We start from the raw sequence: 15,705 nt of genomic DNA on the forward strand, positions 1-15,705 counted from the left end.
TCTCTCACACACACACACACACACACACACACACATAGATACACACACTGAATAGATTATAATACTTAAATGTAAAGAAAATACACTTTGGGATGGGGATATAGCCTGTTGGTTAATGCTTGTCTATTTTATACAAGGCTTTGAGTTAGATCAATAGCACCACACAAAATGGGCTTGGTAAGCATATGCCTTTGATCCTAACATTTGAGAGGTAAAGGTAAAAGGATCAGACGCTCAAGGTTATCCCCAGCTGCATAGAGAGAGTGGAAGTTTGAGGTCATCTTGGGGTAGAGACCCTGACACAGAAAAAGAAAAGAAAACAAAATACACATTGCCATCTGTCCCCATGCACCAAAGACATCTTTTCACAGGAGTGACACTATCTTTTAGGTCACCAGTATGCTTAGAAGTTAGCTATTTGTTAAGTACAATTAATTGTATGTCAAGACCATACAGAGAGTTAAGTATCACCGCCATTTTACAGATGAGGAAATATAAGTGTAGAGAATTGGCATGGCTTTCCCAGAATGTCGAGGCAAAACCCAAACCTAGGTTTACCTGACTCCAGAAACCCAGCTCTTTGCCAATTACACCTCAGAACAAATCTAGTCTTTCTGCTTTCAGCAGAAGAATGCAAAAGCCAGCCCACACTGACAAGAGCAGTTCCCAATCCCACACAATGTTTAACTACCCTCATGATCAGGAAATCGTTCACTGGTTTAACAAATATCCCTCCAAACAATGTGGAAATTCATTTCCTCTTGACTGGGTTTTTCATGCAGGCTGTTCTTGGCAGCTTTCCCGATATCAAAACCGTCATTGGGATCCTATTCTTACACTCCAGGGGGTCTTGGACTTCTTGGCCTCTACTCAGAGTACTCTCACTGGCTCCTTTGAACCCCCCCAACCTCTTCCCAGACAGTGCTGAGTTGGGCAAGTCTTGAGGAGTGAGAAAGTGACACGAGAACATATTGGCTTATTATTACACACAGGAGTAAAATTAACCACATGAGATGCCTTTAGAATTGCCAAAGGGATGATGGAACCCCTTTCTCATCATGTTTGCATTTTTCTTGATTTTTATTCTGTTCTCATGTTTCAAGTTGCTGAATCATCTATTGAAAGGATGTATGTGTTACTCAGAGAAGGCTCCTTTGGGGGCTCAACTGAGAAACTAGTACAAATTGTGGTGTCAGTAGCTGAGCTGTGGCTAAATGCATCTTTCTTCCAGAAAATGGACTTCATTTTTAAATCAAGGCCTTCAATGACGTTAAAACAAGGGAATAGTGTATTCACCGTATCATCAGGTGAATGATCTGATGTTGATCATTGTCTTGCGTCCCACTGGGTAACGCCAGAAGCAAAGTCGGGCAACAAAGCTGCAGGGAGCGTCTTCTGTTTATACTTCTGGGGCCTTTGTCCCAAGCAACCTCCACGAAATTGTTTTCAAATGATCCAGGGTGAAAGTGTGGATGGTGTTCCTGCCACATCACTCATCTGTTGTCTAATGTCCCATCTCATAATACCTTCTACCTTTGGAAAAGCATGCAAATGGTCTCAGTGTTATCTCTCTACAAGATCATGAGTGTTTGGACACAAAATTCCTCAAAGCCCTTCCAGGAGTGACTTGTGAAGTGGTGAAAGTATCATTTTAGAGAAATAAAACTTCATGAATGGCAAGAAAGCAGCAATTCTCTCCTTTTAAAAAGCCCAATGATGTGCTCTTGTTATGGTGGCTTACTGCTTTGTCAAGCCCTGGAGCAATGAGCCCTAGAGCAGAGCACTGTGGGTGAGAGCTAACTAGGAATTCCCAAAGTACAGCTCCCACAAGTGTGGTGGGTTGTGGGTGGAAGAGTGGGGTAGTCAGATTATCACTATACCTGATAACTACTACCTGTTAATCTTTCATCAGTGATCACACCACAACATACAGTGAGCCACCACTTAGGGCAGAAGACAAAGATAACCTACTGGACTTCCTGTTTGAGGTTGTTACTCTCTTGAGATTACAGGATTTCTTACCAAATCCAGGAGCCATTTGGGCAGGGAGAGCAAGCTCAGTGAAGGCCAGTCTTCCCCCATCTGAGGAGGAACACACAGACTTCACATTCTAGAGCCTTTATGCTCTAGAGCGGGAAGCTACAGGCATGAAGAGATCTCCTGTTCATGGGCCCAGACAGAGGGAGCATTTGACCCTGCAAGACCTCAGTTGCTTTCCTATTGCACTGAGCTGCTACTCTCCTCCCACACTTGTGTTTCTCCTCTGGTCCTGAGCCAAAAGTTCCCAGGATACCTGCAATGGCACTGCTTCTGCTACCCCAGTGATTGATTTCTGAAGAACTGCCTAAGGGAGGGAGGAAAGGGAGAAACGGCTGAGTCCCAGGGCCACTACCTCTCTTGGAGCCCCATAGAGATCTTGTGAGAACAACTCTGAAGGATAATGGCTCACCTGTGCAGCATGGCCCTCCTTCCTCCTTAGCATAGCAGCCTATTTCTTAAATTCGAGTCATTCTTCAGTTGCAAGAAGCAGGGGTTTTAAACCATGCTTTCCAAACTCAGTGTCAGATCCTTGTTTTATGTGGCTTAGTGTTTAAGGGAATTTGCATAAATATTTTTCTTAACCCCTGACACCTGTAACCTTAGGCCACTTTCCCCCATATCTCTTGCAGGACAGTCTGTGTTCTGATTTGTACTGTAGTTAGGTGTGCATGACTTTTCTTCCCTTCTTAGCTGTCACCTTCGCCAAGGCACAGACTTTACATTGTTCACTCTTGTCACCCTCAAAGCCCTTACTTGGTATGTTGTCTGACACAGAGTAACAGTTCAATTAATGTGGGCTGACTGAACAGGGGTCATTTGAGTGGCTGCTTGGCTGAATAAATGTCTCAGAAATCTGGGCCTTGCCTTTTCACAAAGAAGCCAGTTTCAGTCTCCCCACCTCCATTAATGGTGGGGAGAACATGAGTCACTCTAGTATCGGAGGACTGAAGGAGGCCAAAACATCTGTCTTTGTGCAAGGTTCAGAGCCATGAGGGCATAAACACAATGCCCTTTACTGTCCCCTCAGTCTACGGTTAATCTAAATTACTTTATGATAGAAGGCAATGAATGAGGGGGGTGCTTAAGCTGTTCAAATTGGACCAAGACTTAGGAAATTTGGAAACTGTTCAGAGCAAGACTTTTCTTGCTCAACCAACCACAGGGATCAATGACTTCTTATCAAGTCTGTTGTGATTTTCCATCTGAGGATGCATTTCTAATTCCTTCCATTGAAACTTCCTAGATTAAGATAGGTTGTAAGAAGTCCAGGGGCAGCCTAACACTACAACAAAAGGAATTTCTGTGACCAACTTCCCTCACAAGCCCTTCTGTTTCATGGAAGACAGAGAAACAGAGTCTTTGAATTTGAAGATCAACAGGCCCTCATATATCTTCTGAAAGAAGAATCTCATGACTGTGGGAAGAGTTTCCAAAGTTATTCACAGATTCTGATATTCTGTAACTTGAGAGACTGCTCACCTCTCTAGCCCTACACTTTATCTCCTATGAAAAACCTGGTTCCCTGAGGAGTTTGGAGGATGCTGTGAAGTTGTTAGGTCTGGACATGCTTTGGCTGCCAGGCAATGGGTCATCAGAACTGTCATCAAGGCAGGAACATTAAAGAAATTCAATCTTTCAGCCTCCAGTGGCCCCATATCAAGCTCCAGGAGTCCTGGTACCAGACTGGGGAATCCTGGTACAGACCTGAGATATGACTTGCTGTTATGAAGAGGGCCCTCCTCCTCCCCTCCCCTCTAAATGGACTGAGATGCTGGCTTCTTAAGGCTAGTGTCTGTAATAAACAACTCTGATACGCTCATGCCTCCAAGTTCAGGGGTTGATTAAGCTGAATCTCACAATTTCCCATTATTGTCAGTATTGTCTTAGCATCTTCATGAATTAGGCTTCTATATTTCCTTATGAAACCAAATCATTGGCATCCCAAACTCCTTTTTAGACTCCAGAGTTAGAGAAACCAGAACTGAGGCGTTGCAACTTACATGACCACCTGGCATCCCCCTGGTGGGACAGCTAGCATGGCGGGAGGTGGCAGTTCTAAATGATGAATTCCTAATTTCATAGTTCACCCTCTTGGGAGATCAGGAGAGCCTGGATGTTCCCATTTTACCTTGCTGGGCCCCATTTTCATTAGACTATGTGGAGACTTCTGGAAGACTTTTATTGGCTATGAATATTGCTGGGGTAATAAGTTATTGTTTCCAGAGCCAAGAGACTAGAACACTAACTCCAGCTGTGTAGTACTATGAAAACCTTTTTTCTTGTGTAGATCTTAGTTTTCCCATCTGCCAAATGAAGACAATCAGATCATTTTCACCTTTCTCATACTGGTGGTTTAGATAATGAAAGCAATAAGCACATAACCATTTAGTAACCCAAATTAAATAGTTTTCAAATAAAATTGTTTTCCTGCGAAGGAATGAACCCTGTTCAAGAAAAAGAACATTTCCTTGCCGGCTGGGGAGGGGGGCTTGTCATGCTTTCTGATTATGTTCACCAAAATTTTCTATGTATCCCGTGTACAGAAAGGCAGGCTCAGATATGCCCCTCTTCTTAACCCAATTCTTTTTGTTACATATGCCCTGTCTTAGCCCCACTTTAAATCAATAAAACAGTTACTCAATCAACAAGTGTTTATTGATCACCTAGTAAATGCCTAGCACTGTTACAGTTGGGCCATACATATAGACAGGTCTATGATATGGCACCTGCCCTCCAAGTGCTTACATGAGCTTTTGAGAACACACACACACACACACACACACACACACACACACACATGCATACACACTGAAGCTCACACAAGAGAGAGATAACTATCAAACTATCAATCAAAATTGTGAATGATAAGCATTAAGAAAAAAAATGTATGTATTGGGGGCGTGGAAGAGGGAGAGCAGGAAGGAGTGGTCAGAGACGGCTCAACAAAGGAGGTGATGCTGAGCAAGTTCTCCACACATGGGGAGAACTAAGAGCTAGGAGGAAAGGGCTTCCAGGTTGGTAAAAAAGCTGAACATAGGCAACAAGGTGGAAATACAAAAGGTATATTAAAGGAAATCTCATTGAATGGGCCCCTCTTGATGGCATTGAGGTTTGAGGTATGCTGGATATCTTTTAAAGCTCATGATATTAGGCTGGTGAGGAAAAATGTCTGTGGTTTATGACCCCCACTTACCACAGGGGAAATGGAACATTTTTTGGACCTTGGATGTGGAATCCTTTACCTGGAAATCATACTTTGTCTCCCACCTCGATTGCAATCCCAGGTAGGAGTTCATCTATCCCTCAGATCATAGACACAGCACCTCAGCCACTGGAGACCTTAGGTGTGTTCTAAAATATCTTCTGATGGATAGTGAGGGGAATAGTAAAAGTGACAAGAGACCCATCTGGTGCTGTGTTCTTTCAAAGGCTGTAGTACCCCAGGTTTAGATGTCAGAGGGCTGTTTTCCCATGAGGTCTGAAAACTCTGGGGGTCTGCCTATCTCTGAAACAGTAGATACACACACAACATCCAACATACATGTCCACCCAGCTTCTTAGATACCAAAGTTCTTATTCTTTCTTGGTTAGGGTCAAGGAGTAGTATCTTCCATAGACCCCACAGCTCCCACATTGTCATCTCCTAGTCAAAGAAGGGCACTTCTAGAAAAATTGGTTTATATGAAACGATTGTCTAGGGCCCTAAGTCTTATGGTTTAGGTAAGGAACCAGGTCAGATACCCTCAAGGGAGGCAGAGGCTTGGAACTGCAGCTTCTCGGCAGTTCCTCAGCAGAGTCAGACTGCTGCTCCCTTGTGCTTTCCATCATTATCTTCTTTCCTTCTGATTCCCTGTAGCCATGAGTTCTGTTCCAGACCCTCAAGTGTGAGGGAATTCTGGGAAGTGCCCTGGAAAGCGATTTTGGTCTTTTTTGGTCCCAGGTGTTGTTTTCTGCTGGATATCATGAGAAGAATGTCCTTCAGTTCATGCACAGACCAGTCTGGACACTGTAGTCATATCACGAGTGGGACAGAACTCCAAGGCCTATTACTGACCAATCCAATTCTTTGGAAGAACGTTTGAGAAGGAGGCTAGAGTCATGCTCACAAAAGCCACCACTCCTTCTCCCTGTCCCCCAGCAATTGGATTAAGAGCCATACTCGACCAGAGGGAAAGGGCCTTTGATCACAAACAAGTTCAGTCAGTGAAATGTGATTAATGGGTTTGAGGGTGGATTCTCTGGTAAACCAAAAGGCAGAAGGAAGTCTCTGGGGCTTAGCCAAAGGTGGCAGGGATGGGATTTGGAGTTTTAGATTGAGGATTCAAGGCCCAGGGGGGCAAGGTGAGGAAAATAGAAAGGCTGGCTTGGTGAGTGTCCTTGAAAATTCAACCTACATGCTGTCATATCAGTTCCCATCTCTGCCTTCACTCCATCCAATGGCCAAAGTCAGTCTATTCTCAGCAGCACCTTCCACATGATCCAGTGGCATTGTCTCTCACCTGTGACCCTGGGGGCATTGTCCACTAGTTTTTTATAGACCCATCCACCTCCCCAGCTCTGGCCCCTGGTTCTTCACACATACCCTGTCAGGCTGTAGGAGTTGAACTCACTTTTGGCTTTGGGCTGTTGACCAGGCCTTGGAGAGCTCCTAGTGGCAAGAGGCTGGGCCTGATAGCCATCGTAATAGTTGGTACGATTTCCCTGAGGTGAGCAGGAAAAGCAGAGGATGATTCCAGCTATCAGGGAGAACAGGGAGGAAATAATGCCCAAGTATAGAGCCTCTCCGATCTCAAATTTCATGCTGTCAGGCACCAGTGGTGAGTAGAAGTCCCGTAGGATGCCATGAAGATTCCAGGCAACTGGGATAAAGCCCAGGAGGCCGCCAAGGATGAAGAAAACTCCACCCACTATGGCCACTCTGTCCTTGGCTCGGGATTCCTGGCAAAAGACTGTGCATCTCATTCCCACCACAGAGATAATGCAGGCCAGTGAGGACATTGCACTGGATGTCACCATCATGGCCTGGGCAGCCTGGATGTCAGCAGGAAGTCCTAGAAGGGTGCTATAGATGTCACACTGGGTGATGCCCGTGCTGTGTGTCGCACATTCCATCCAGAGGCCCTTGGAAAAGCCAACTGCTGTCACAATACTGGCACCAACATAAGAACTTGTTCTCCAGTTGGGAAGCAGCATGGCAATCGATGTGCCTAACAGACCCAGAAGGCCTAGGATGTAGCCCACCAGTTGGATGCCAAGGGAGGCCATGGCAGACCTCTCAGTAGAAGTATCTTCAGAGCCCGTTCTCTTGTCTTTGGCTGTGGGTCTTGCTCCTTGGATCCTGGCCTCTAATCCCTCATTTCACAGTGTCTCTGCCAGACTGACTTCTTTCCTCCTTACAAGTATCTGTGGGTGGCCACAAGCAGGCTCAAGAAGTCATCTAGAAAACCTTAAAAAAAAATCCATAAACCAGATTAAATATTGACCAGAAGCTTATGAGAAACCAGAAAACGCTGGATGCCTTTTGACCTTTGTTATCTTTAGAAACAACACACAAGAAAGGAAAAAAAAATCTTTGAAAGTAGAGCCAAAATGTCATCACCTCCTGCGTAGGCACATGCTTTAGGTTGGCAGCCAGACAAAGGCAGGGGCCAAACAGGTGGCTGCTTTCCGAGAAGGTAGTGATGGCAATGGCAATTGTGTGTTAACTCCACTGCAAGCCTCCAAGCCCTGCTGTTAACTTATTACCAAGCAACAGCACCACGGGGCCTCTCAGTTGCAGACTGAGGCCAAACTCCAGGAGACTGGATCAGGAGAAACCCATCCTAGAACTAAGCCGTTAGAGACTATTTGAATCTCCAAGGGACTAAAGAGTAATGGCTTAGCCATGAATCATCCTTAGGACTAAAATATACTTCCAAGGCAGATTGGAGTGGGTAAAAAAATCTTTCTGCTCATAGTCTGAGAGTTCAGGTCTTCCTAGCTTTGCCCAGATCTCTCTCTGAAGGCTAGCCTGAGGGCCCCTGCATGTATAACACCCCAAGTATTTCCAGTCTGTCTCCTAACAGATATTCCCGTAATCAGCCTCTCAGAGGACACAGGAGGAATCTAGAGAAAAGCTACTCCAGGACTTAGAGGGAGTCCTCAAGGTTCCTTGAGAGGGCTTTGCAAGAGGTGTGCATCCAGCAATGTACAGGATTTTGAAATATTCATGGATTCTTCACTCTTTCCAAGGTTCAAGACACTATAAATATGAAAATCACACCCTTTTCACTATCTTCTACAACACTATGCAGCTCACTAATTTTTAACCCACTGTAGTGTTGCTACATCATCTTTTTATAAAAATATTTTATTTATTATTTTTATTTTATGTGTACAATTGTATTGCCTGCATGTAGGTAGGTGCACTCATGTTGTGCAATGCCTGTGGAGGTCAGGGGAATGCATCGAATCCCCTGGAACTGGAGTTACAGATGGCTGTTAGCTGCCATGTGGGTGCTGGGAATTGAATCCCGGTCCTCTGCAAGAGCAGTGAGTGCTCTTGACTCCATCTTAACCTTTCTCTAAATTTCTCCTTCCATGCTCATATCTCAAATGTAGGTATTAGTCAGAAGTCCATTCTTTTCTGAATTAACACTCTATTCACTGAGCAAACACCTCTGCCCCATGAACTGATCTCTTCTCCAACCACTGGCACTTCCAAATATGAATTTTCAGTAGCAACCCTTCTGACAGTCAAGACTGGCAAATGAATTTGGAGACGTAGTTCAGTAGGAGAGCACTTTCCTAGCAAGCACAAACTTCTGGGTTTGATTCCCCAACACCAAAAAAAATATTTCCACATGGAAATCTCATGAGTACCTGAAATTTGATGCATCCAAGAGAACAGAGCAGCTCTCTCTTTGTACCTTTCTTCAATCAGTTCTTGCTTGGGTTCGCAGGAGTCACTGATTGATGGTATCTGTCTCTATCCCCTTATATCAAATATCCTGGTAGTGATTCTCCATGCCCCTGTCCTGTTTATCCCATGTGTCCTGTAATTACTAAGTTTCACTAGTTCTATCTCCTTAATTTAGCCTAAATCCCTGATGCCCATTTTACACTTCCTAATACAAGGCTTCATTATTCTTCCTCCTTCACATGGAAAACAAGTTTCCCAACTGGTCTTACTTCCAACCTTGTTCTTCCAATCCAGTGTCCAGATTGTTGCCATGGGGATATTCCAACACATTAATCTGATGAAGTTATTGTGTGGGGGGGGAGTGCACACATGTTCATGTGATAGTGGGTGCTCATTGATGCATGTGCATGTGGAGAACAGAGGCTGATTTCAGTATGTTCTGTAACCGCACTCATTCTTTTTTAAAAATTCTTACACTTATTTATTTTATCATGCCTGTGTCTATGCACGTACGTATGTACCTGTGAGGGTGTACATGTGTGCCTGTGGCGGTCAGAGGACAGCTTAGAGTTTTCTCATTTCTGGAGATCAGACTCAGGTTATCAGATTTGGCAGCAATTACCTTTCAGTGTTGAGCCATGTTGCCATCCCTTCATGTTTTTGGGGTTTTTTTGTTGTTGTTGTTTTGTTTTGTTTAGTTTTTTGAGACAGGGTCTCACTATGTAGCCTTGAATGGCCTGGAACTCACTGTGTAGACCAAGCTGTCCTCAGACTCACAGAGATCTACCTGCCTCTGCCTCCTGAGTGCTGGGGTTAAAGGCATGCAACACTATGCCGGGTCGCTTCATTTTTTTGAGATAGGATCTCTTACTGAATCTGGACCTTGCTGTTTTGACCATACTGATTGGCTCCTGTCATTTGCCTCCCCTTCTCCAAAAGCAATTGCTAGGGTTACATACAACTTGAACTCAAGACTTCATGCTTGTACTCAAGCACTTTACCCAACCTCATGTTGCTATTCTAAATAAGACATTCCAATAGCTCACCATTGGTCAAAGTTCAACCTGTTTGTATTCTTTGACCTCCCAACCTTTGCCTCCTGTCATTCACCTGCTCAGACTCCATCCTCTTGCTAAACTAAATCACTGTCAGCTCTTCAGTCTTGCCATGTGGTGTTTAGCTTCCAAATCTGAATACATCCTGTTCTATGAAGAACGTCTAGCACTCTTCTTCTGTGTGGTGCTTTCTTAAACATTAGGAATTGGCTTAGATATCTCTTATTCTAGACCTGGTCAAGTGTCCCTCTTCTATATTCTTGTAGTACTTTATATCCATTTTCTTTCATCATCATTATTATAGCAATAACAATAGCAACACATATAGACCTTGTTTCCTCTTCTTACTTTTGTTTTCTTTTTCTTCTTGAGCTCTGGTGTAGTCCAGATCAGCCTCAAACTCATGATTCTCCTGCTTCAGCCATTCAAGTGTTTGGAATACAGATATGACCACCATGCATGTCTCTACAATGTTTCTTATGTGACCATTTTATATGTGTTCACTCAATTATCACAACTTTTTCATAATAGATACTAATAATATCTACTGTATAATAGATGAATAAATTGAGGTCGTATCTGCATACATTTTGTATCATATTTAACTTTCCTGTTTAAATTCATTTTTCTCTGCTAGTATGTGAGCTACTTGAGGGCAGGGATAGTATCTTCTTTATCTCTGTATCTTATGTGCCTTATACAGTGCTTTGCCCAAAATAGCTTTTGAAAACTATGTATTTTTTAATTGGAGAACAGTTTCTTTCTATATAGCCCTGGTTGGTCTGGTGGTACGTACTATGTAGTCCAGGCTGCCCTCAAACTCCACCCTCAATCTCCCAAGTGCTGGGATTACAGACCTACACCACCACATATATATTAAAAATATTGTTAATGAAAGAATAAAAGCAGTGTATAGGTTTGAAGAGCCGCGTGCAATTATATGAGTCAGTGAACGCTGCACTGCATTACCAATGTTCTACCCAAGTAGACAAAGAAGATTGAAATGAAGGATATCAGAGAAGAGAAATTAAATAGGGGCAGGGAAAATGGAGAAACACACACATATACACACACACGATTATTTTCCCTATACAACCGAAGGGGGGAAAAACACATTAAACTCCACACATGAGCTGCATGGCTGGTAATACCTTTTATCCGTGCTGAATCCAAGAATGCCAATATCTGTGCAAGGCCACACAGAGCAGGAGCTGATAAACATTTAATGAACTCTGCAACTATCAGTTGTGACAAAGAGCAAGTCCTTTCCTAGTACTTGTTGTCTTTTGTTAACCTGGTTCACAATTGTGCCTATCCTGAGCTCAATCAGCAAGGCCTTCAGTGCAGCTTAGCAATCCTGCTTCTTCCTGGTGAACATTCTCCTGGTGAACACTTTAAATATTTTTCCCTCTTTTTTATTTTTTATTGAGCTTTTATACATTTCATACAACAATTCTTAGTCAAATTTAGACCGTCCCTCTTTACTTCCTCCTATGCAGCTATCACTATCCCTCTTGTTTTTTCAGGCAACCTCCTTAAATCATTTAACATTGATGTCCCTGCTTCACCTTCGCACAGGCTTCTCAGCTCTCCGTCATCCTGCTTCTGCCATTGGCCCTCCACTGACAATGCTCTCACCCAGGGTAATTATTTCTTTATTCTAACATCTAATGATCATATCACTGTTATCTCACCTGGACAATTTCCTTCAGAAAACTGCCTTTTCCCTTCTCTTCCATAGCACCATTCCCAATTTTTCACTCCTCAAAGTGATTCATCTAGGTCTCTTATGAATTCCTCTTCTTATTCCTCCTCCTCCTCCCCGCCCCCATCCTCCTCGTCCTGGTCGTCCTCCTCCTCCTTCTCCTCCTCCTCCTCTTCCTTCTCTCATTCCATCTCCACAGTAATGATTCTAGAGCACTCTCTTTAGAGACAGGGCCTCACAATGTAGCTGTAGCTGACCTGGTACTCATTATGCAGCCCAGGCTGCACTCAAAGTTGTAGAAATCCTCTTGCCTTAGCTTGACAATGACTCTTAAGTTCATACCTCTGCTATAGATCACTCCCTCTCCAGAAGTCAAGGTTTGTGTACTCAGCTGCATTTGGAATGACCCCACATGAATGTATTGATATGTCAATGACATCTCAAATTCAATATGTACAAAGCATAAGACATCTGTCCTCTTCCTTGTGCCCCTTCAAACTACTCCTAGAGTATGCTCTATCTCAATGGCATCATCAGCCATCCAGCAACCCAAGCCAGTAAGTCTTGATTCTTCCATTTTTCTTTCTGAGACAGGGTCTTGCTGTAATAGCCAAAACTGACCTTGAACTTGTGGCAGTTATTCAGCCTCAGCCTCCTGAGGGCTGGGATTATAGGCAGGCATTCATTCATTCACAACCACACCGGACTTCCTCAACTTTTCTTCACATGTAATCATGATGAAGTCCTCTCTGATGTTCCTTCAAAGTGAAATGTAAGTCTATCTACTCTCTACCTCCACTGCCCAAACCTTAGTTCAGAACACACAATCAACATCTCTTGTCCATAGGAAATCAACACAGGTCCCTGACATTGGTCTCTCTACTTTCACTTTGGCCTTGCACCTTCAATCAATCATCCATCCAATCAATCATCAAGGATCTTTCTAAAGTGTAAACGAAATCATGACTTTCACCTTACCCTTTGCCACACTCAAAAAACTTTAGGAGCTTTTAATTCCTTTCAAGATGAAATTTAATCTCCTTGTTCTGGTAAACCAGGAAAGCTCTTTATTGTCTGACCTCATGTTTTTCTTCTGAGTCTCATCCTTCACCATTAACTTCCAATCTTATGACTTATGATTCTACACACACATACTCCTCACCTGCCCCCCTCACAGTACCCAGCTATATCTGAGTACTTGCATTTCTCTGTATCTGCCTTTTCATACAAGTCCTTGTCATCTACCATTTGCTTGGCTAGTTGCTGGTTATCCTTTAGCATTATAATCATCCTTTCCTCAAAAGTGTCCTTGGGCCTACCTCCAATTCCCACCCAGGGTAGGTTAAATATCTTTCCTTCAGTCCTTCCATCTATACCTGTGCTTTCAGTAAAAGGTGGAATACCACCTACATGATGTTGTGGGAAAGACTTCCGTGTTCACAAAGAAGCAGCTTTGGCCTCAGCCTTCTTGGAATAGTAGCAGAGGAACCAAGCTTTAGCTGGACATGGTGTCGCATACTTGTAATCCCAACACTCAAGAAGTGGGGGCAGAAGGATAACGAGTTCTAGGCCAGCTTGGGCTAGATAGGTAGTTCCAGCTACATAGCAAGACACTGTTTCAAAACAAAACAAAACAAAAACAGGCACCAACAACTCTGTTTCCCATGGGAATCAATGGTTCTATAATAGGAGAACCTCTCCTCAGAGCCAGGCCTGATTCAGTATAAGTACGAAAGTATTGGAGGGCACAGGGAGGGTAAAGTGAAAAGAATGCCCTGGTACTGGAAAGACGGCTCAGTGGTTAAGAGCACTGTCTGCTCTTGCAGAGGTCCTGGGTTTGCTTCCCAGCTCCCACATGACAGCTAACAACCATCGGTAATGCCAGTTCCAGGGGATCTGACACCCTCTTCTAACCTTAGTAGACATTGCATGACATAGGCGTACTTACATACATGCAGGCAATACACTCATACACACACACAAATAATAATAAATAAAATGCCCTTAAATGTCCTCACTAAAAACTGGAATCTTTAGAAGGGGACTTGACAGAGCTCAGCAGAAGGTAGAACATGCTGTCAGAGTTTATTCGGCTGTGAGAAATGGCCCCATGGAAGTTAATTCTCTGCCAGGGTCAGGAAGTCAAGGAAGAAAAACTGGGAAGTAACTGGGTGGTGAGGTGAGCCAGGCTAGATTTTGCTTTTGTTTGCTGAGCTGGTGCAGTGAGGGCAGACACTGTTTAAAGGGTCCTAGGTGAGTGTCAAAAGATCTGGTTTCTTGTCTCAGTTCTGCCTAGAACCTGTTGAAGAAGTGCTCTAACTTCTAAGCTTGCCTTTTTTCATCTTAAGGTTTTGAATCTCAAATGGAAACAGGAGTCCTTTTAACAAATACAAAAGACTGAAGAGCTACTATTGGAAGCATAGAGCTTTTAAAGAAACTATGCTTTGAGCCATCCTCCTCAAAGCTAGGTGCTGCCTGCTCTAGCGGTACAGAGACTCTAGGCCTTGCCAGAATTTGTCTTCTGGGAAGAAAGCCAGTACACTCCATGACCGAAAGACTGGGCAAGAAAGTTTCCCTTTGGATCTTTACCTAATCTTCCTTAGGGGAGGGATTGGAACTGCAGGAGAGGATTAGGAGGGTCAAGAGGGATAGCAGCAGCTGACTTAACTCCTTCTCATCTAGCACTTGCCCTAATATTCTCCCCATCTATTGTGCATGGTGTATCTCTTTTGACAAGTGAGTGAGGCAGAACCACTGGATTCCTTGGCTCAAGGAAAGGCCTGGTGTAGCCTTCTGGGGAGCTATCAGAGTCCTCTTCTGCCAGTCATCCTCATTTCTCCATCCCTTGATTTTTCAGACCCTCAGAGGGGTCGGAGACAGTTTATCCCCTCTGCACCTCACGTCCAGCTTCCAAGGGCTCTAGTGGGTGGCAAAGCCATTCCCTTGAAACCCTACTTTCTGGAAAGTCTGTCTGGCTTGAACCAGTTTACATTTCTGCATCACTTGATTGATGACAACAGAGGGAATTATAACTGGATTGAGAGATTTTGCAATTGTTTTTAAAAGAAGTTTATTTTGATCCTGATCATCAAAGTAAAGCATGCATACCTTAAAGCACTGGAAAACACAGAAAGGCAGGAATTCAAAAACAAGTAACAGCTGCTATCTCTGTACCTGTTTAAGTGTTGTGAATTTTTTGGTTACAAGTCCGTTTTCAGGAATACTTGAAGAGACTAGTGCCTAAGACCAAACGGAATTTCTAGTGCCATACTTGCAGATCAGTGGGGAGAAATATTGAAGGACTTAAAAGGAGACTTTGTTTTGCGCTTTGACTGGTAAATCCAGCTTCTGCTGTCCCCTGAGCCTTCATGCCCAGGAGGACTTTTGAGCTTCCAGTCCTCCTCAAGCCCCCATAGATAGGCAGGAGGGTAAACTACAGCTTTCTTCCTCCTGTGTAAAAGGTCTAACTTGAAGAATGATACTTCTGGCCCTGAACATTCAAGAAGATGGAACCTTTGACTCAATTTGAAGTAAACACACAGTACCAACCCGAGTGTCTGCTCCCATACCCCTCACTCAGAAACCCTATATAGCCCACCTTGACTCCACCATGAGCTCACTTGACTCAAATTAGGTTGCAAAAGGTACCCACCTACGTGAATCTAAAGGGCAGTAACTGAATTAGGATTGAGATACTTACAGAGCTGTCCTTTTGTGAGCCTTTGCTGATGAGGTGCTTCTGGAGACAGAGGAAAGGGTCCTGAGAAAGGCAAGCTGGATCCAAGGGGCCATGGGCTGAAGTGATAAGGGATTTCTAATTATTAGCCTCAGCTTTGCACAACCAACCTGTAAATCTGAGCCTTCTTACAGATGAGAATTAAACCCCTGGAGACTGGAAAAGATTGAGGTACTTAAAACAAGGTTTGGTGGGTTTTGTGTTTTCCCTTTTCAAAAACTCCAGCTGGGCTTTTGTGTGGTGACCTCTGTGAGCCCAGGAGAAATCT

At 43.7% G+C, this 15,705-nt stretch overlaps 1 protein-coding gene across 2 annotated transcripts in view; it reads right to left on the bottom strand.

Moving 5' to 3' along the window:
• The window catches only part of Cldn2 (claudin 2), a 64,882-nt gene extending 49,397 nt beyond the window's left edge, over positions 1 to 15,485 (bottom strand). The window contains exons 1-2 of one of the 2 annotated variants that reach the window (XM_029556033.1): positions 15,402 to 15,485; positions 6,623 to 7,486 (exon numbers count right to left, since the gene is read on the bottom strand). In XM_029556033.1, coding sequence (XP_029411893.1) covers positions 6,623 to 7,305 — 683 coding nt within the window. In that variant the 5' untranslated portion in view covers positions 7,306 to 7,486; positions 15,402 to 15,485. Of the gene's footprint in view, positions 1 to 4,673; positions 7,487 to 15,401 lie in introns of those variants that run through there. The other variant, XM_008852982.2, reaches the window with a different exon arrangement.
• Positions 15,486 to 15,705: the final 220 nt, after the last annotated feature.

This window comes from Nannospalax galili, unplaced genomic scaffold (genome assembly GCF_000622305.1).
Source record: "Nannospalax galili isolate Female #2095 unplaced genomic scaffold, S.galili_v1.0 scaffold25, whole genome shotgun sequence".
In the NCBI taxonomy this organism is placed as follows: Eukaryota; Metazoa; Chordata; class Mammalia; order Rodentia; family Spalacidae; genus Nannospalax; species Nannospalax galili.